Here is a 22,915-nt window from a genome sequence, read left to right as displayed (position 1 = left end):
ATCTGCCTGGAGTAAATAAAATGACAGAGCAATATAAAGCCATAGTTTTACATGCTAATTTTGAAAGGCAATTAATACACTGGACTGATATTTGAATATCTTATTATTAGACTCTTAGCAAACAAGAGAAAAGTTTGTGCCTACTTTCAAAAGCATGCATATATAATGCACAATACAAACATGGTAAAATGCCATGAAATGACGTTAGTCATATTCTATAGGAATTATAGGAGATTAAATTCACATCTAACTTGCTTTATAGTGGGTGGATGTGAAAAAAGGAAGGCTTCATTGTGGAAACGGCATTGCTTTGGGGACTTAAAGGAGAGTAGGGGTTGAGAAAACTTGAATAGGATGGGAGTTTTAGGATGAGCATTTCAAATGCAGAAAACAGCAGCAGCAAAAGAAGAGAGGCCTATGAGGAAGAAAACCATTGGAGGAACAAAACGGAGTGTAAGAGAGTCTTAGAAACAAGATTAGAGAGTGTTGAGGGCAGATCATGGGGCTTCTTGAATAGTAGAACAATAAACATGGTCTCTATTCTATAGGCACCCTGAGTGATGATAAGTTTTCCACAGAGACATAATATTATATAATGTTTATTCCACCATCAAATACTTTTTTCCATGCATCTTAATGCTGTCTTCTTAAGCAAATCATTTTGTGTCCCTGTCTTTTCAAAATACTACGTGATAATGGGGTGCCTGGGTGGCTCAGTCAGTTAAGCATCCTACTCTTGATTTCAGTTCTGGTAATGATCTCATGTGGCGGAGTCCAGCTCCAGCAGGTCCAGGGGTTTCTGAAGCATAAACGGCCTCGGTGAAAAAGTGAAAAAAAATAAAATAAAACAAAAATAACAATGGACACAGACAACAGCAGTGCGTTGATCTGGCCGATTTATTGTAGCAAATGTGGCATTATATCTGCTAGTGATTTCCTTGGCATCTACGTTTTTCTAACATTACCTAATTTTAAAAATGTTTCTATGTGTAATCAACCTTTAAGAAATAACGTGGCGATTTTCTTGTAATGTTCCCTCATACCCTTTGATTATTGATTAATTTCTTACATTATTCCATTATGCATCTGCATTTATCTATAATCTATAAAGCATTTGCTTTGCTGTTTTCATGAAAGGTCATCTATCTCTCAACACCTCAAGTGGAACAGTTATAGGGACATGACCTCCTAACCACATGAGGCCAGAAGAACAATGTGTTTGCCTCAGTCCGAGGTGCCAGGAAGGGGCCGGAAGGGCCTTAGAAACCCATGCCTCACACATTCTCAGAGAGACAATGCACCTAGGAACTAATAAACCATTCTGTACCTTAACCCACTAGGTTCAATCATCATCATCTGGAATGCCTCCGAGGGGCCAGGCGGGCCTAGCGGTTGAAGTCACCTGTGCCCAGAGATACACTCCTTAGTTGCCAGAGTGAGGCTTTCAAATCCATGTTTCTCCTTTGTCGGCCTCTTTGCTGGCAAACGCATGAGGCTATCCTTCCTGTAAGTAGAGGAGTCTCCATAGGGGATGGCAAGAGCTAAATGTAAGGCCGCACAATTTCTTGCGGAACCTTATTTTCTTTCCTAATGGTTCTTTTCCCAGGGGGCCTGTCGAGGGCAGTTCCCCAACAGACAATACCCCAGGTACTTTTATTAAGGCCAAATTACCTAGAAGCGGGAGTACAAGAAGCTTCTCTGTCCGTGAGCCGCCTTGCAGTCACCAATCCGTCCACAGCCCGGGCCCTGCCACTCAGGCTGGGATAGCTTAGCTTCCAGCACTCATGGTTCTTGGGATTTGAGCCCGGTGTGGGGCTCTGTGCAGACAGCATGGAGCCTGCTTGGAATTCTCTTTCTCAACCTCTGTCTCTGACCCTCCCCCAATAGTGCTCACTCTCTCACTCTCTCTCAAAAAAATAAACATTAAAAAAAGTAAAAACAACAACAAAATACTGTGTGATAAGAGCACCTCAGGCTGGGTTCGGATTAGGTGGAAGCTGCTGATTTTCTTCCATTGCATTCTCTTAGGCACTTACATCCTTAGGACCTGTCATTCCTCAACGCATCTCTGAGCATCTAGCCTGGCTGTCAGAAGGACTCACCTGTTCTTTTACTGTCACGTGTGGTCAGCTACACTAGGCTTTGGGGGAAACAACCGTTAAATTGTACTCCACCCTTCACGTATCACAGCACTGGGTTTTCTGAAGAGCTTGTTTGTGCTTCTAATAGAGTATGGATAGCAACTCGCACCAAGAAAGTAGTTCATATATTAAATATAAATATATATAAGCATAAAATATATAAATGATTTTAATATAATTCCCCTTGGTTTTGCATAAGGAAGAAGACAGCTACCCAAGCCACTAAAGCAGCATTTTTCTTGAAGTTATTTTAAAATTTTAAATTAATTGCTTTCGTTTCTTATTCATTAGTAAGTATTCATTCAGCTTGTGTGAAAGGAACTATACTGGTCTCTGAAGAAACAGTCAACATTCAGTCCACTCTCAGGGAGATCAGAGTCTCTCTATAATAATGTCTCTGGGTGAGCTCTCCCCTTCTGTCTTCCTTACTCTTCTCAAATAAACCCATTACCAATGTGACTTGGTTAATTTTGCCTTTTATTTTGTTTAAATGCTTATTTATTTTGAGAGAGAGAGAAAAAGAGCACATGCATGTAGGGGAGGGGCAGAGAGAAAGGGAGAGAGAGCATCCCAAGCAGGCTCTGCACTGTCAGCACAGAGTTGAATGTGGGGCCTCTATGTCATGAGCCATGAGATCATGACCTGAGCTGAAACCAAGAGTTGGACACTTAACCAAATGAGCCACCCAGTTGCTCATCATTTTGCCTTTTAATACCTTAAATAATTGGGTTTTCTATAGAGGGAATGACTGAAAAGAGAATTGCTTTATTTCAGTTACCATTTAGGTAATGAGAGCAGAATTGGCAACCCAATTTCAATTAAGTCATTTATTCAAGACCCAAAGAGGTAATGACAGAAGTCTCACATTTCCTGTGATAGAGCACAAAACAGGGAAGCTAACTATTGGCTGAGCTGAGTGTTCATATTTTGAAGTTCAAAGGAATAAAAAACCTCCCAGTGATGTAAAAACAGAGTTTCCTACCTCTTCTGGGAGGCAAAAGTTAGCATGTGGTCTGATAAATTAATTACCTAAGGAGGACATGAGACAGGTGGTGAGCTGTGGGAGGGTGAATGCAGCAGAGACCTGAGCAAGAAAACAAAACAAAACAAAAGTCCAAGACTGAAAAAGAAAAATTACTTTGTAGCATGATAGATAAGGAGAGAGTTTAAGAATCTATGTATAAAATCCATATCAAATCAGTATATATCATTTGTAAAAAGTAGAACATGACAAAAATTATGGAGGTATAAAAAAATCAGCTTTAATCCCTATTTGCAAAATTACTTATTTAGAAATTTTGGTATGCTTCTTTCCAGTCTTTTTTTTTCCCATTTTGCAAAACAAAGTCAAGATCATATAACATATGATAATTGTGTTTCATCACTGAACATTATATAAAATATTCTCTCATCTTTAAAATTTGAAGAAAGAAATTTAAAACCAAAAATAGTAAAAAAAATAAAAAAAAAATCAGTTTAGCCATCTTTGATGAAGCTATTATATATTCATTCCTAACCTCTCCACAATGGAAATGTCAGATTCAAAAATTTACTCTTATCAGTTCATAGGAAGATTTATTTTTTAGGAAGGTCTTTGTTCAAACCCCCTGCCCTTGTTGCTTTCAACACACACACACACATACACATACAGCCTTTCCTTCTCTTTGCATTGCCTTTCCTGTAAAGCAGATGGTGCTTGAAATTTTCTAGGGTCCTTACGAAAGCTGTTCCTCTAGCAACCTTCCTTAAAAGACTGATTTTAAAACAAGCAAAGATGTTCTTTGAATTCCCTGCTAGCCAATCTGTCAGTCCAGCCTAAAATATTTCTAATTAAAAGTAATAAACTTTATGAGAAGATAATTTAACCATAGTTGGCACTGCTGAGGTGAGGGTGCGATGGTGTTAGAAATACCAAATCACGTTTTTTTATAATTAATTTCTAATGAGGTTCTAATTCTTAACTCATTCCTGGCTCCAGTGCCCACATCTTTGCCTCCAGCTGAGTTGTGGTTGGAGAAAATTAGACATCAGCAAAAGAAGAGGCTCTGGGAAATTGAAGATGTCCTTCTGCCTGGAAGTGTAGAGTAGAACCATAGGCTTTTACTTCTTTCAATTGTTCTTCCCAATTATGAATTGAATTAATGTTCATATTTCCACAATATTTCTGATTCTAAACGTAGTGATTTAAAGGGGTTTTTAAAAGAAGATCAGGGGGCCCCTGGGTGGCCCAGTCAGGTAAGCATCCAAATCTTGATTTCGGCTCAGATCATGATCTGGTGTTTTCATGGGTTCAGGCCCCGGGTCAGGCTCTGCGCTGGCAATGGAGCCTGCATGGGATGCTCCGTCTCCCTGTATCTCTGTCCCTACCCCACTCGTGCCGTCTCTGTCTCTCTCAGAATAAATGAATAAACTTACGAAAATAAAATAAAAAGAAGATCAGATCTTCATGGGTAATAATTATAATAGTATCTGGTATTTACTGAGCTTTACCTTCCTGCCATGAACTAGTCTTTAAATATATTATTTAATCCTCACCTAAGAGATTGGGTGGTATTAGAATTCAATGAGTTGGATTGTAATTGGAATGACCTATGAGTTGAGCTACATTAGAATTTTAACTGCAGATGAACAAAATATAACAAAAACACCCTCAGGAATTCATTTATTGTCTTGGGTTTCAGTGCTCTTTTGTATAAAATAGCTGTAAAATGAGGCTTTGTGGAGACAGTCTCTGAGGTTTGTTCTGAATCTTCAAATCAAGATAAAATTCACACTGAGTTAATTCTTTATAACCAAGTATTTCTTCAGTGCCTGCATACTTAGTTTTTACTGAATGTTCAACATCTTCTTTCTGGAAGCACTGTTATCCTTCATTAAAGACAGCTGCAAATTCTTTGCTAGGCCTTTCACTGGGAGTGGAATCCAATTTCTGTCTTCTCCAGGCTTAGCCATTGAAAACTCAAGAGGACTCTAGGCAGAACCACCAGGCTGAGCCTAGCCAACCTATGAAATATCATGAGAGATAATAGTTTCGGAGTGTTTTTTTATGCAGTCATATTTAACTGGAACATCTGCTTGTTCAAAGCTACATTCCCTTTACTGCCCTTATATTATGTACTACAGGTGAAATCAAAAAGTGTATGATAGTAGCTCAACCTGTGTGAGGTTTTGAACATCTTGAAACAACTGTTTTCTCTTTATCATCTGCCTTTACTTGTATTCCTCAACTGACTGAGCTGGTCTCACAAACCTTCAAAATTCGGGAAAGCATATACTCTTTGCTCTTGTTCAATAAGGTTACATCTTCCACAAGGAGCTAAAAGGTTTGAATCAGGCAGCAGGAAAAGGAAGGTAAGAGGAAGAGAGACGGAAGAATGTGTTGAACTGGCTCCTGATTCTATTTTGGCCAGTGTGGTTTGGCCCTCCCATAGTTACTTCACCTCTTTGATATCAGGTGTCTTTCTCTCTCAACATAAGGTGATGGTTATTTATGATTTTGAGAATTCTTTGTTGTTGTGGACCTTAGTTTCTTTTACAATATTAAAATAATATTCTATATACGTTATAAGGCTTTTGCTAGGATTACTTTAGGTATCGTGGAGAGTGTTTTTACAGCACCTGTTACTGATAAATGGCCCCATGCCATTATTATAGCATTCAATGCCTCAAAGGCTGAAGTACAAGAGGATAACTCACATGCAGTGGTGTTCTAGACATTTAACATAGCTTATCTGATAAAACCATTCTACTGGCTAAGTGGAAGTTATCCATATTTCCTGTATGCAACTTTAAGAGGAAAAGACAAAAACGTCTCTGCATCTGCTGTTGCATTCCTCTCAGGGGAGAGATAGATCAGCTTGGCCCTTCTGCAAGTGCCAGTGTTTACAGACCAACTTTTAGTGAATTAAAACCGTACCCCGATATAATAACTCGCCTCAAACTTGAAAAAGAGGTAATTACTTAGTGGCTCCAGAGATTTGTTCGGATTTATTTATAGTCGCTAAGAAAAGTCCTCCTCTCCCTCTCCCAGCAAACCCAACACAACGCCCACCCACACTGCGGCACTGGACGCTCCGGGGATGCGAGGTTAATTCCCGGAGTAGCCGCTAAGGGGAGCTGGACGCTGGACCGCCCTCCGACGTTGCCATAACAACGGTGGGCGCGCAGCCTTAGGAGCTAAGTGCGGGCTAAAGCAGGTGTCGGATTGCAGCGCGCTCTCGGAGGCTCAGGGATTGTGTGGAGCCCGGGAGCCTGTCAAACAGTCTGGTTACTATTCCTCCGCCTCCCTCTAGGACAGCTTCCGAACCCAGCTGGGACGCACAGAGTGAAAATGGTCCACCATTCAGGCTCGATTCAGTCCTTTAAACAGCAAAAAGGTCAGTTGGAATCTTGGTCCCCCCTTCCTAAGGGCGTCACATCCCCCTCTGCATGCCCTTGCAGTTGTGTAGGAGCATCCTTTCCAGGCTAATGCGACGCAGAGGTGGAGAACTCTGTGAAGTTAAAAAAAAAAATGTTCTTTTTCTTTTCTTCTTCTTCTTTTTTTTTTTTTTAATGCTTCTTCACTCTGCATCCAAGATGAGTCTGATTTCTGAGCCTCCGCACGGTCCCTGGGTGAAGCAGAATTCGTCATTTCTGGGACTTGATTTAATTTATTATCTCTGCTAAGACTGCTTCATTGCATTGCAGTAAACCAGCTTAGTAGGGGTTGTCTTATTAACCCAATAGTGCTTTGAGTTTTGAAGACAGAAATTCTGGACCATGTTTGCCCCAGTCTGTGATTCAAATGGTTAAGAAGCTTCACATGAGCAAATCTCTTGTTTGAGATGCTTTTACCCGATCCTAGATAAATGAATTTTAGGAGAGTTCCAGAAGTTGGCCTGTTGAAAGGGCTCTGAAACTTTCTTGGAAAACTTAATTTTGCCTGTGTCCTATGCTTGATTCTGGGTTTCAAGCTTTTGTTATTGTTGGTAGGTTCCTCTTCTAGGGGCTTTATATTATCTCTCTTAGCTTCTCCTTCAAGTTTCCCCCTGGATGCCATGGTATGAGTCTATATATTCATAGTCAAATTAAGAAATATTCCAAGTTATTCTCACTCTTTGGTCCTTATTCCTTACCTTGTTGAAAAGTATTTTTATAGAGCATGTTTATTTTTAGGCATATCCCGTTTTTTGGAGTTTGTCCAGAAACATATTAAACAACAATGCCATTTTATTTACTTAATAATGGTAATGGTAATTATGCCATAGTTGACCATACGATACCTAAGATATATGAATTCTGGAATGGTAAATTGGCTCAAAGTGAAGTTAGTATTTACTTAAATATTCCTACCTTCCCCCCATGTTATCTATACTCTATCTATCTATCTATCTATCTATCATCTATCTATCTACAGTCAACAGTTGTTTCTATGTAGATCTTAAAGCAAAAACTGGATGAACATACCAGGGACAATTTAGTAGGGATTCCTTCATTAGTCAAAATATGGGACTGAATGAGCTTCAAATTCCATAATTTTGTACTCTGTTAGAAGTCCAAGTTCTCTTGGTTCTTAAAAAAATATGTTGAAATGGGAGTGGGATGAGAGACTGTCCAGTTAGACCAAAATTTCACCTAGTGTGCGATTCCATGTCAAATCTAAGTGTTCCAAAGAAAATTACATTGCTTTAAGAAGTCATGTTCTCTTTAATCATTGTTTTAAACACATGTGCCCTTTCAGAATGAAGACAAAGATTATAGGAACTTTGCCCCAGCTTCATACAATTAATATTCCCTCTGATACATGGCTATAGGTGACTCATTTCTGGAACTTGGAACCTTGAAATGGTCCTCACACAACTTATTATGTATGGATATATATTTTGCTTTTAAAAGCAAACAATTGCCAATTTAAGGACCACCTGTCATTGCTCAAAGTGAGTTATAAAAATTATGCAAATCCTAGTTCTTCATATTGTCCAAAAACATTTGGTTTCCTTTATGATGCATTATGAGACATTTATTTTCAAGTCTTACTTGTCGGCCCAAAAGGCAACTTTAGCAGAAGGATAAATATGGAGAGGAGGAGGGAATAGGAAAAGAAGCAGTAATAAAGTGGTTCTGGTTAATTGCTTCTTAACCCTGAATGGGCATTCCAAAAAGACATACCAAACTGATGATTAGCTATTTTAATTCCTCAAAGCAGGAGCAAAATAATATTCTAGATGCTTTATGACCCAGGAAGCATGAGACAAAAAGCTTTCAGGGGTGTTTTCACCATAACATTAACCAGAAAACTTAACATTAAAATGGAGAATATTCTGTACTGGAACTTGGGAGTTCTAAATAGTAAGCTCACCTTCATAACTAGCTTAAAAACCTTGAGCAAAGTGTTTAATTTCCTTGGACTTAGCTTGATTGAAAAGATTGAACCCCTGACCCCTATGCCTTTTCTATTTCTCTCTGTTCCTTAGGGAAGGATGGGAGCAATGTGAAAGCAGAGATAATTTCTTTCTGGGCCAAAGAGGAAAGCCCTGCATTTAGTTCACTTTTAAGAAATAATGTAGTTGAGTAAACCAGTTTATGGGGATTACTTTTAATCAAGTCAGATTAATATCTGTTTTTGATTTTGATTTCAATATTATAATACCTAGAAAGAGCCTGAATATTCAGAAAACACCCCTTTTGTAAGACTTTAAAAATGTTTACCATCACTTGAAAAACAGATACCCTCTATATTTAAAGTCTCAGCAGGTGTGGAGATTTTCCCTTATATGAGAACTCTGGGGCAATCAATTCCTGATCCAAATTTCCTCACTGATATTATTCAGCGTTTTCAACAAATCAATATAGATGCCAGAATCATTATCTGTAAAGTGAACTACTGTACATAAAACCAAATTTCTCCATTAATTTAATCTATGATCTTTGTTTTCATCCCTGGATTTTAATTCTACATATGCTGCTTACAAGTTTTATTCTGTAATATATCTAATCTTCAGTTACTGTGTCTATGAATTGAAGATAATATCGACATTGCAGAGTCGTAATGTACTTAGCAGTTCATCTGGCACACAAATTGGGGCTCATAAATATAGTGAATAATTAATAATAATAATAATATGATAGTCACTCTTCTTCCCAGACTCATCTGGCTTTTGTTGACTATTTAGGAGTAAAAAACACCCTCAGCACTTCCCTGTTAAGTTTTTGACCTTTATTTTACTTTGTCTTACTTACTTTTGTCATTTTGGGGTATTCTTTTTGGGGGGGTATTCTTAAGGAAAATTAGACTCCAGACCTTCTAAAGATTTCTGACAATCGTCTTGAGTTACAACCACAAACTACCCGACTCATATACCCATTCCTCCAGAAAGCCTCTCAAAAATTCCCATAGAGTAATTTTAGATATTCATTTCATAATTTCAAAATGTTATTGCAAATAAATTGTACTTATTCACTCTCCACTCAACCTCTATATACCAGGCTCTTGCTGTGTGCCCGGCATGGTGCTTAGCAACGGCATTATCAAGAACACTTTCATTCTTGGGGTGCCTGGGTGGCTCAGTCGGTTAAACGTCCAACTTTGGCTCAGGTCATGACCTCACAGTTTGTGGGTTCGAGCCCTGTGTCAGGCTCCACAGTATGCAGAGCCTACTTAGGATTCTCTCCCTCTCTTTCTGCCCCTCCCTGACTCATGCTTTCTCTCTTTCTCAAAATAAATAAATAAACTTGAAAAAAATAAGATTTTCATTCTTGAAACTATTATTGCAAACAGATTTTTCAGAGAACTTTGTATAGTAGGAAGTCTGAGAGGTTCACTAAATACAATCTTTATGCAAATTATAGGCAACTCTGCATTTTTCTAGGAAGATGTTTTGTTTCTTGACAATGTCAGCTAAATTTTGTTTTCTAAAGAAGAGCCCAACATATATTTTTAATTTTTTTTAATATTTAAAAATTTTTATTCCACTGTAATTAGATTGTTTTATTAACAGGCTTAATAAATTAGTAAGTAAAATGTGAGATGCCTGGGGGGCAGAGTATTCCACAGTTTCTTTATTTCTGAAGTCTCAAGGGTAAATTGGGGTGTATTATGCTTACAGAGAACTGGGAGTGTGCATTTGCCTTTGCCTTAGCACATATTGGAGGAACACATTAGCTGGCAAATTAGCAATGATATCTGGTCAAAGTCCAACTGTGCTTCCCAGCCTGGCTTGCTCTGTTCACTTGATTGAGGATGGATTCATGTATCACGCAAAAGTGGGCGAGAAAAGGACAATGTGAGTTCTGGCTTCTGGTGGCTGTTATTTACCAATACAACCAGTAAGACTTTCAGGGAAACCATAGGTCACATCAAACACAGACTGTCCCTAAAAGGCTTGGGCTTAATGGGATTTGCTGAAGCTGTTAAGTGATTCATCATTATTCTCAGGGACATTTGGTTAAACATGAAAAGAATGTTTTTAATAATTCCATGGAATCAAACACTTCCTACTCAAAAAGTGGTTTAATAATAATAATCTTTACACTTATATGGGAATTCACAGATCACAAAGCCCTTCTATTTTCCTTTTCTAAAAATAACTTACTTGCTATTGCAGGTGCCCACCTGTAAAGCCTCTTAGCAGCCATCCTGATTTGTGTCCAGCTCTTAGTTTACAGTACCCTGCAGGGACAATGTTGCGGGAAATATCTAGTTTCAGAATCCCAGATAGCCACTAGTTAAGCCTCATTTTCCTGTCACTAATATATTTAGGATCTAGAACTTCCCTATACTCATCCCCTGGCGAAACCAGAAAAAAAAAAGTGCAAAGCCATTTATATACTGACTGAAATGCATTCACACAGGTATACTGACTCTCCCTGGTATTTTGACAGTTGATTCTTTTTTCTTTTTATTAGTCTTTTTTAATGTTTGTTTGTTTGTTTGTTTGTTTTAAGAGAGAAAGAGAAAGAACAAACAGGGGAGGGGCAGATAAAGAGAGGGAGGCAAAGAATCCAAAGCAGGCTACAGGCTCCAAGCTGCAGAGCCCAACTTGGGGCTCAAACCCATGAACTGTGAAATCATGACCTGAGCCAAAGTCAGATGCTTAACCGACTAAGACACCCAGGCACCCCGACAGTTGATTCTTTTATTTATGACTACAGAGAAAGCAATGTCTCTCATTAAAATAATTCCTGCTACATAGGAGAAAAAAGTTGATAGACGATATTTCAGGGACAGAAATTATACTTCTCTCAGGCTGATACTGAATATCAACCTGATCATCACAAAGGATGGACATCTAATCTAATTGTGAGACCCCGAGATCTTCTACTCTGTCCCTTAATGTTCACCCTTCTCTTCGTTTATTTCCTCAGTAGATATCCTACATATATACAACTCTAGCTCCCCAATGATAATCTCCTAGAGAGGGAGAGCCAAGCTATGAAAAGAATGTAGATAGTTCAACCCCAATAGAAAACACATGTGTCCAGGACCATTTCTTTAAAAATCCTGCATACCTCAAATGGCTCAGAAGCATTACTTCAAAGTGAGAACACTGAGGTTTAAAATGATGACTTTAAATTAACAAAAATACTATAGAGTTTGTGATAATACATGTCCTCTATTTAGGAATGAAGAGAAGTGATAAGATTTAAAAGAATTTCCATCTAGAGTAATTATAAGATAAAAGTATGTGTTTCAAACTTATCTAGAAGTTCAGTTATCCAAAACATCACATTTGTTAAGGATTCTAATGAGCTAAAGTCTTGGGGTGACTGGTGAGAGAATTGAGGTTTAGGTGTTATATGCATTAACTCTTAATAAGTGGTAGAACTAGGGTTTGAACCCTCCCTGACTCCAAAGTCCACATTTTTTTAAATATAATTTATTGTTAAGTTAGCTAACATACAGTGTTTACAGTGTGCTCTTGGCTTTGGGAGTAGATTCCCATGATTCATCACTTACATACAATACCCAGTGTTCATCCCAACAATGTCCATCACCCATTTTCTCCTCTCCCCATCCCCCCATCAACCCACAGTTTGTTTTCTGTATTTAAGAGTCTCTTATGGTTTCACTCCCTCTCAGTTTGTAACTATTTTTTTTCCTTCCCTTCACCCATGGTCTTCTGTTAAGTTTCTCAAACTCCACATAAGAGTGAAAACATATGATCTCTGACTGACTGATTTCACTTAGCATAATACCCTCCAGTTCCATCCGTGTTGTTGCAAATGACAAGATTTCATTCTTTTTCATTGCCAAGTAGTATTCCACTATATATGTAAACGACATCTTTTTTATCCATTCATCAGTTGATGAATATTTGGGCTCTTTCCATAATTTGGCTATTGTTGATAATGCTGCTATAAACATTGGGGTACATGTGCCCCTATGAATTAGCACTCCTATATACTTTGGATAAATTCCTAGTAGTGCTATTGTTGGGTTGTAGGGTAATTATATTTTTAATTTTTTGAGGAACCTCCACACTGTTTTACAGAGTGGCTGCACCAGTTTTCATTCCCATCAATAGTGCAAGAGGGTTCCCCTTTCTCCACATCCTTGCCAACATCTTTTGTTTCCTGAGTTGTTAATTTTAGCCACTGTGACCAATGTGAGGTGGTATCTCAATGTGGTTTTGATTTGTATTTCCCTCATGATGAGCGATGTTGAGCATCTTTTCATGTGTCTGTTGGCCATCTGGTTGTTTTCTTTGGAGAAGTGTCTATTCATGTATTCTGCCTATTTCTTCACTGGATCATTTGTTTTTTGGGTATTGAGTTTGGTAAGTTCTTTATAGATTTTGGATACTAACCCTTTATCCAATATGTCATTTGCAAATATCTTCTCCCATTCTGTCATTTGCCTTCTAGTTTTGCTGATTGTTTCCTTGGCTGTGCAGAAGCTTTTTATCTTGATGAGGTCCCAGTAGTTCATTTTGGCTTTTATTTCCCTTGCCTTCAGAGACATGTCAAGTAAGAAGTTGTTGCAGCTGAGGTCAAAGAGGTTGTTGCCTGTTTTCTCCAAGGATTTTGATGGTTTCCTGTCTCACATTTAGGTCTTTCATCTATTTGAGTTTATTTTTATGTATGCTGTAAGAAAGTGGTCCAGTTTCATCATTCTGCATGTTGCTATCCAGATATCCCAGCACCATTTGCTAAAGAGACTGTCTTTTTTCCATTGGATACTGTTTCCTGCTTTGTCAAAGATTAGTTTGACCATACTGCATACATTGTGGGTCCAGTTCTGGGTTCTCTCTTCTGTTCCATTGGTCTATATGTCTGTTATTTGTGCTTATACCATACTGTCTTGATGATTATGGCTTTGTAATACAGACTAAAGTCTGGGATTGTGATGCCTCCAGCTTTGGTTTTCTTTTTCAACATTACTTTGGCTATTTGGGATCTTTTGTGGTTCCATACAAATTTTATGATTGTTTGTTCTCATTCTGAGAAGAATGCTCTTGCTATTTTGATTGGGATTGCATTGAATGTATAGAGTGCTATGGGTAGTATCGACATTTTAACAATATTTGTTCTTCCAATCCATGAGCATGGAATGTTTTTCCATTTCTTTGTGTCTTCTTCAATTTCTTTCATAAGTTTTCTGTAGTTTTCAGCATACAGTTCTTTTACCTCGTTGGTTAGATTTATTCCTAGGTATTTTATGGTTGTTGGTGCAACTGTAAATGGGATCACTTCCTTGATAGCTCTTTCCATTGCTTTATTATTGGTGTGGAGAAATGCAACTGATTTCTGTACATTTGTATCCTGCAACATTGCTGAATTCATGTATCAGTTCTAACAATTTGTTGGTGTAGTCTTTCAGGTTTTCCATGTAGAGATCATGTCATCTGAGAAAAGTGAAGGTTTGGCTTCTTCTTTGCCAATTTGGATGCCTTTTATTTCATTTTGTTGTCTGATTGCTGAGGCTAGGACTTCCAACACTGTTAAACAACAGTGGTGAAAGTCAAAGTCCACATTCTAATGGCTGCAAGCTACTGGCTGCAAGCTCTTTGGAGGACTGTTGTCCTCAGCAGCTGGGAGTCATCTCATTCCCATTTGATTTCCACCATAGCTGTTTGTAGCTTGTCCCCTTGTTCTACCTCTTCTCTGTAAAACTATCAGAATTCAAGGTAGATTTCTGAGCTATATCATGGGTAAATCACTGTCCATTCTGTGGCCTTAGGAAAATGAAAAATTTAGACAGAATAATCTCCATGTTACCTTCTGACTCTGCCATTCATCAGAAGTTGCAGAAGTGTGAAATCCTATTCTAAACCTAGCAGGCAACCTGTCTGTCCCCTTAGTCACTGCCTTTCCTGCTGAGTTGCATTGCAAAGCAACAATTACTTTAAATTCTGGTTGGTTTCAACTCAACAGGCATGTAAGAAACCAGCACCAGCTGCAGGATCCTGGTTCACCAAAGCATGAGTCCCTATATTCACAACTTCACTGTAACTGAGACACAGTTGGCCTTGGAGGAGAGGACTTCCACGTGCATGAAATTGGGTGAATGTGAAACTGTTTTGCAAATGCATTGTATTAGTCTCAGTGCACTTTTTATCATAACATTTCTAGAAAGTTAGTAGGCTGACCAAAAGACATCTCTCAAAATAACTCCCGAAAGTGTATATATTTTATTTGGCTTTGGAGCACTATTAAAAGCAATTTAGGTGGAGGGAGAGGGGTTGGGCGGCTTTGCAAATACACACACAAGTCCAGTTTAAACCCAGTTTCCATCCCTCAGTGGTATCTTGAGCAATTTCTTTGCTGTATTTCTCTACTTTAGCTCATTTCTCTGAATTCTAAGACCTACGTTTTCAAGATTTAAATAATCACCTGAAGTTCTTGTTAAATGCAAATTATTCACTCCCTCCAGATTTACAGTCTCATCTCATTCTGGGGAGGAGACTAAGAATCTATGTTTTTAGCCAACATGCATCCTGCAGGATTCTAACAACTGAGCCCATTTGGGAGACAGTTTTATAAAATAAAATAAAAATATAAGCAGTGATTGAGATAATGAATTTCAGTATGTGGACTATAGCAAGTTGTAAATAGGGCTTAACTATTATTATTAGTGGCAAACTACACAGATCCTAGATATACTTAGCTGATGATACATGCACTTAGTCTTAATGAAAATATAACTTTAGTGTGTTTCTAATATTAATTATAATCCCCTAATCCTTTGTTTTTAAGGTATGATGAAGCTCCTAATGGAAGTTAAGTACCTTGTCTCATTTATGGACACTCCAATAAATGAGTTAGGAGACTTATAGAGAAGAGCTCTCAGACATTGTCTTTCGTTGTTCTGTCTTGACCCTTGTAAATACCTTAAATGCTATCAATTCTTTATATTTGCTATAGGTATTTTAGGTCCTATTTATTACTATATAATTTTTTTGAAAAATAAGGGAGGTTTAGTGAATACCCTCTCATTAAGAAATATCTCAAAATGGTGTCTTAAAAATACAATAATACATGGTAAAAGTTTATAGTTCTTGATTTATGTATAGGGAAGCTGTGTGTTAGGTTTGTAGTGTTTTAATTGTTTTATAATTCACTGTCAGAATTTAAAGTCATAGTGAGACACACACTTTGTGAAATAAAAATATGGAATCACAGAATTGGGTTTGAATCTTAAGACTGTTCACATAGTGATCGTGGGCAAACTAATTTCAATGTGTTTCAATTTCCTTATGTACGAACCCAGAATATTAAGTGCCATTATTTAAATGCTTATTCTTTGCCAGATACTATTTAAAGTGTTTTGTTTGGGAGCACCTGGGTGGCTCGGTTGGTTAAGCATCTGACTCTTGATTTAGGCTCAGGTCATAATATTCATAAAGATAAATTTCTGTTATTGTAATTTCATAGATGAGGAAGCTGAAGGAGAAAAGCTAGCTGGTGTTCAAGGTCACACAGTAGGAGTAGTAGAGCTAAGATAGCTATTTGGCAGGTAGGAATGTCATGAGGATTAGCAATTCTGCATGGTTAGTTCCTCCTACGGGGGTTGCTATATAGTAGGCTCAATACTTGGTGACTAATGTTTTTATAAAACACAAGTAGCTCCCTACCCTAACTTCAGATCAGTGAAATTAAGGACTGTCCATTATCCAGCACAAGGTTTTTGTTCCTTACCTACATAATCTCCACTATCTACTTGGTTGTACCAATAGTTCTCAATTCATTTTTCAAATAATTCTCCCAAAGTTTAGATGAATGTAAAGATTCAACTTCTTTTTCCTTTTAGGTAAAGTGACTTTAATTCACTAACGTTAGCTCAATTTAGACCTATTCAAAAGATATCAAAACATATTTTAGCTGTGAACTGATGGATATTACAGACACAGCTGTACACTTAGAGCCAATCATACACTTCTAGTCTACTTGCCTAAAATGACCTTGACTACAGACTGAATATAGCAACACAAGATGGCCCCAGACTAACAATGAGAGAGATAAGTGGTCAAGAACTTGAGTGGAGGAGTCAAGCAGCTTGAATTCAAATGATGCTTCTTATGATTTGTACGTATGATTTTTGCCACAATTTTTACTTCTCTAAATTTCCCATTTTCTCCTATATAAATTAGGACTGGTCGTGTTGTTTAGAGGAGTACTTGCTATAGTGTATACTAAAAAACAAACAAACAAAAAACGATAAGACATATACCAATCTGCCTCCCTCCTTTTTTGCTACTTTTTCTGATCCTGAGGAGTTCTAAGACATTCCAATACAATTTATGCTTGTGATATCAGTGTTCCTACTAAACATAAGACAGGAAAAGTCAAATTTAACACCCTTTCCTTACAGTTCAGTACTTAGGTGGATTTCTTTTGAATCATGTTATATCTATACATTTCAACATAACAAGGGCATAAATTTAGAAAACAGAATTATCAAATTCACATAATTGTTAGTCTCTGAATTTGCATTTACTCCTGGTATAGCATTAGCAATTTTTTATTGTTTATGATATTATGCTTATAAAATTATAGATATTCATGACAACTAAAAAGAATTTTTTTGATGTTTATTTTTGAAAGAGAAAGAGAGAGAGAAAGAGACAGAGCATGAGTGGGGGATGGACAGAGAGAGGAAAGGGAGACACAGAATCCAAAGCAGGCTCCAGGCTCTGAACTGTCAGCACAGAGCCTGATGCGGGGCTCAGACCCATGAACCGTAAGATCATGACCTGAGCCGAAGTCGGACGCTTAACCAACTGAGCCAACCAGGCACCCCTAAAAAGAATTTTATTTAGATGTAGTTCAAATTGCTTCTTTCTATTCACCATATTTTACATATTATGAAATATACTATGGCCTGCTATAATAAGAAAGAAGCAGCTTTAAGATGTTAGTCACTGAAAGCAGATAAGAAAATTGAGGGTAAAACAGTAAATTCCTATTTCCTTACTGAGGAAAATACTGTCTTTTAAAATATTGTCTTTGATGGGGCACCTGGGTGGCTCAGTTGGTTAAGTGTCCGATTTTGGCTCAGGTCATGATCTCACAGTTCGTGGGTTCGAGCCCCGCATCAGGCTCTGTGCTGACACCTCAGAGCCTGGAGCCTGCTTTGGAATCTGTGTCTCTCTCTCTCTCTCTCTCTGCTCCTCCCCTGCTCATGCTCTGTCTCTCTTTCTCTCAAAATTGAATAAACATTAAAAAATATTTTTAAAATACTATCTTTGGAAAAATTAAATAATATAATACTATCCTTGGTATAATGCCTCCTTTAGACCACTTATACTTTGAATGATGCTTTTCTGTTTCTAGCACATTGCTCCAAGACAAGTGAGTCAGTGGTATATACCACATTGAACAGCTTGCAATTAGTCATAACTCTTCCCAGATGTGAAGAAATCACCCACTCAGAGGCACTTATACCCATTTAGACAACAGTACTCTAGAATTTAAATCACACATAGCAGTTACGTTAGCATATGGTCCATATAAAATCATGTTTTGCAAAACTTAATTTATATACTCGAAAAACACTATATAATATAGCCGAACAATGAATGCATGTATGAGAATATTCTATCTAAATGTAATGTTTTAGATGTAATTCTTATAATTTTCCTCATATAATTGGAGTCCTCTGTGGTGCTTGAGAACCACATTGTCTTTAAGAATGTCGTGATTTGATATCAAAAAGTAAAAAAGGGATGGGGAGTTTCTGAACTTTGCTTCAGACCTAGTCTTGGGAAAAACAACAAGAACAAGAACAACAACAACAACAACAACAACAACACCTTTTGTAGTCAGTCACAAATGTGGCAGTCAAGGCTTTTTTGAAATTATACGATATTCCTTCCTTCAGCCAAGTTAAAAATCCTTGATGTGAATGATACTCAACAGATATAAAGCTTAATATATTTGAATTTTATTTCTGCCAAGAATATTTTGTCATATTTAAATCTATTTAACTTCTCAGTAAAGGAAAAGATGTTATCCTGTGTTTATTGAGCACTTAAAGATACCTGTCTGAAAGCATGAAGGATTTGTAATTGAACTTCCTGTGTTTGGTTCATCACTGTGTGCTTGATATGCATTAATTCGTCTAATTCTCTTGAAAATCCATCAAAGAAGGTACTATCCACTCTATTCTACAGGTAAGGAAATTGAGGCCTACCATGACAAGTAGTTTACTTAGCAGTGTAAGATGAGCATTTAGTAGTGTAAAACAGGTGTTTAACTTAGCTGGAATTTGAACCAGCAGTGTGGCTGCATTACTTGTTCTCTTAAGAGTATAGAAGTTTTATCAAAGTAGCTGAAAGGAGTTGATAATAGTTCAGAGCCTGTTGTGTGTCCATCCATGTGCTAGTCACTGCATATATGTTATATGACATAATTCTTATATTAATGCTTTGAGGCAGAAGTCTGTTTCACAGGAAAGGAACAGACTGAGAAGGAAGTCTCACATGGCCACACAGCTAATATGTGGCAAACATAAGATTAAATCCCATGGACTTGCTAGTGCACCATGAGATACATTAGATTTAGGAAGAGTAGTTCTGTTTCTGCCATTAGTTACCCTGAAAAAAAATTGGATTAGGAAAAACAGCATATTGATGAATAGTTACAATGAACATTTCAGGGTATGATCTCTGTCTGTCATGAAAAGTGGAAGGATTATGGCCTCTTATGAAATTCATTCAGTTACAAGATACAATAGGCATATCAACTAAGAATCTTTCAGAATTTCTGTTACAGCTTATTTCTCACTTTCTATAGGATGGTGACAATCTGCGAAGATTTTCTTACTGTCTCAGAAAGACTCCCTTCCATTCTCATGCTATTCTAAACCACCTTCTGCAAGAATACCCAGTTCCCTTCAGTGTATTCTCCACCCTACCCTCTCGAATCTAAACTTAACCGTTTGTTGTTATTTCACTTGGATGTGAATGTTGGATGCTAAGCTTGTCTGTCCTGGAATGGGAAATGACACAGGACCAGGAATCATGGTGCCTAAGCCCGATGACTGTGTGTTTCTGAAAATACTTACTGAACATCTACTATGTTCCAGACACTATGCTTAACGTTGAAAATATGACATTCAATACAATTTGACATCTGCTGAGGAAACTCTGCTAAAGTTTATGTTCCTTTCCACTGATGCCTCTATGTTGAAGCACTGTGAGTATCTCTTAGCCATTTTTATTGAAGAAATAACTGGCTGTCATCAGTTTGGACACTCGCTTTAATCATGAAAGTGTTCTGGTGGTCAAGGAATCTCTTAAAATTTTGAAAGCAAGCAAAAGAGCTTTAAGAATAGCTATAGTCAGCCTTGTCCTTGGAATAAACTCCTGGGAGCTGATCCAGCATTGAAATCCAAAAGCACTGCCTATATTAATGTTTTGGAAATATTTTTAATAAAATTTCCCAGTATCTAATTTTTATAAGGAGGTAATATAAGATGGTAGTTGCATACAGAAGCTTCAGACTAGGCTTCTGTCAATACTGCAAATGCAGTATTGACATCATAGAGCAGAGGAGGCAAATCTCTGTGTTCTAAATGATCATTTCCCCTCTTTCATCCAAGTCAAAGCCTGACTTGAAAATATTTCTTTACAGAGTTTCTTTACATTTCTTTACATTTCTCACAGAGTTCATGTGGAAATGAAATCTTTTTGTCAACCTTGTTATGGAATCAGGAATTCAGCTCTACCTTATCTATGGTGAGAGCAAGTCAGTGTCACTTCTTTTACACTCTCCTGCTAGAATTTGGAGTGCCCTGATCAATCTCTTAAGAACAAAGTGCCACGTTTTTCTACTTTTTGATACTACTTGTGGGAGAAAGGAAGTAAAGACAAAGGGGGAAAAAAGAGGAATCAGAGCAAAACAAAAAGGTTTGGGATTGCACTTTATGATGGAATGATGAAATAATTCAGGTATTTCTCACATTATATCTTGAAAGTCTAGGTATTGTTCGGTTTACTTAAAAATGAGTGGGTTGAACAACATCTTATACAATACCATGTGTTCCCCAGGGAGCAAAAAATGGGTCCTGAGCCAAAAGATCCTAGTTATGATTGATCAACAGCCTCTCTGGCCCTGCTCACCAAGTATTATTTTCAGAGATGAAAAAGAAAGGTGTAAATGTTCTCCCAGTTCAATAATATCCCCCTCAAGGGGCGCCTGGGTGGCTCAGTCGGTTAAGCGTCCGACTTCGGCTCAGGTCATGATCTCGTGGTCTGTGAGTTCAAGCCCCACATCGGGCTCTGTGCTGACAGTTCAGAGCCTGGAGCTTGTTTCAGATTCTGTGTCTCCCTCTCTTTCTGACCCTCCCCCGTTCATGCTGTGTCTCTCTCTGTCTCAAAAATAAATAAACATTAAAAAAAAATTAAAAAAAAATAATAATAATATCCCCCTCAAAAAATATCACTTATTTCATTTTTAGTCCCATCTCTTCCCTATATTAACATGTGGCTTGCAACATAATTTACTCTTTTCTTTTCTTCTCTTCTCAAAGCATTCCTGATTCTGAAACCAACAGGAATCCCATATCACCACTTAAGTACATTCTCCCTTACTTTACCAGTGTACTATGATATTAACAAATAATCATGATTTAGGGTAATCATAATATACTGATTTTTTTTTTTTTTTTGGTCAAAGAGAAAGTCATTTTCTCAGGTATAAAATTAGTATGGTTTTTATTTATTTATTTTTAACCTTTATTCATCTTAGAGAGACAGAGTGTGAGTGGAGGAGGGGTAGATAGAGAGGGAGACACAGAATCTGAAGCAGCCTTCAGCACTGAGCTGTCAGCACAGAGCCCGATGCGGGGCTCGAACTCACAGACCATGAGATCATGACCTGAGCTGATGTCAGATGCTTAACCGACTGAGCCACCCAGGCACCCCAGTATGGGTTTGAATACATTAAACTAATACCATGAAAGGCATAGGACATTCCTTCAAGAATGCCACACTCTTGGTAGCCTAGCTTGAGAATCTAAAAGGATTTATTATATAATGTATTGATGGAACTCTTCCCATGTTCTATATTCTGAAGTTTATAGGGATTACAGGGGCGCCTGGGTGGCTCAGTCGGTTAAGTGTCAGACTTCGGCTCAGGTCATGATCTCACAGTTAGTTGGTTCAAGCCCCTCAACGGGCTCTGTGCTGACAGCTCAGAGCCTGGAGCCTGCTTCAGAGTCTGTGTCTCCTTCTCTCTCTGCCCGTCCCCTGTTCACTCTCTGTCTCTCTGAAAAGTAAACATTAAAAAAAAAATTTTTTAAGAAATTTGAGGATTACAAAGATGGCCAATTCATACCTGTCTTTAAGAGGGCCACAGTAATGGGAATAATGGACATTAAACTTTTGACCTAACTTCGATTTATCATATATATTTATGATTAACTTCTCTGAGTTCCTGAAGACCAGGTTTTGAATGAATCTCAAATTATAACGAAATCTCTCATTTACTCGTATTTTAGTTGACTTAGTGAATTTTACCACACACCGTGGAAATGTAAGGGATTTAGGGAAAAAATCAGAAGAGGACTTTATTCTCTAAGATCTGACATCCTAACAAGGAGAAAGCTGGGCAAAGGGAAGTCACAGCAGAGTGTGAGAATGTGGATGACATGCCCACTAGGGACGTGGAAATAGGAGATGAAGAACTCTAGCCTAAGATGACGAGATGGGTTTTCAGGACAAGTGTATGGTTGCTCTTGTGACATTATTGGGGGTTTGCTTCTTTCACTTCATCTCACAACTTGTTACCAAGGAGGGCCCCTGATTGTTAAGTAAGTACAGAGGTTTAGGAGACTCTTTGAAAGGAAATCATGAGCTTATTATTATAGTGATTCTTATGTTAATAAGAGATGTTGGGGTTTTTTTTATGTTTATTTATTTTTGAGAGAGAGAGATAAATAGAGCATGAGTGGAGGAGGGGCAGAGAGAGAGAAAAACAGACAGAGCTCAGGCAGGCTCCAGGCTCCGTGCTGTCAGCACAGAGCTCGACTCAGGGATTGGACTCATGAACTGTGAGATCATGACCTGAGCCAAAGTCAGATGCTTAACCGACTGAGCCACCCAGGTGCCCCAGAGATATTGTTTAGTTGATTGACTTAGACACATTATAATCACTCCCAACTCAGGGAATTTATTTTGATTCATAGCATGCACTTAATTCTAAATCTGTGTATTGTTTTAGTACCAACTACGAAATTAACATACTTAGAGTTTGATCCTTAAAGTTGAGCTTTAAAACCACATTAAAATTAGGGGCATCTGGTTGACTCAGTCAGTAGAATGTGTGACTCTTGATATTGGGGTTGTAAGTTTGAG

General features: G+C 37.9%; 1 protein-coding gene across 2 annotated transcripts in view; it reads left to right on the top strand.

Annotated features, from left to right (window-relative positions):
* Positions 1–22,915, top strand: part of ANO3 (anoctamin 3) — a 420,829-nt gene that overhangs the window by 142,653 nt on the left and 255,261 nt on the right. Inside the window, exon 1 of one of the 2 annotated variants that reach the window (XM_060606232.3) lies at positions 6,319–6,517. The exons of the other annotated variant lie outside the window; for it this stretch is intronic. Within the exon in view, the coding sequence (XP_060462215.1) occupies positions 6,472–6,517 (46 nt within the window). The 5' untranslated portion in view covers positions 6,319–6,471. Of the gene's footprint in view, positions 1–6,318; positions 6,518–22,915 lie in introns of those variants that run through there. 2 annotated transcript variants of the gene reach the window in all.

This window comes from Panthera onca, chromosome D1 (genome assembly GCF_046562875.1).
Source record: "Panthera onca isolate mPanOnc1 chromosome D1, mPanOnc1 haplotype 2, whole genome shotgun sequence".
NCBI lineage: Eukaryota > Metazoa > Chordata > Mammalia > Carnivora > Felidae > Panthera > Panthera onca.
The sequence above is the reverse complement of the archived record's forward strand: the minus strand, read 5'-3'. Positions and strand labels throughout refer to the sequence as shown.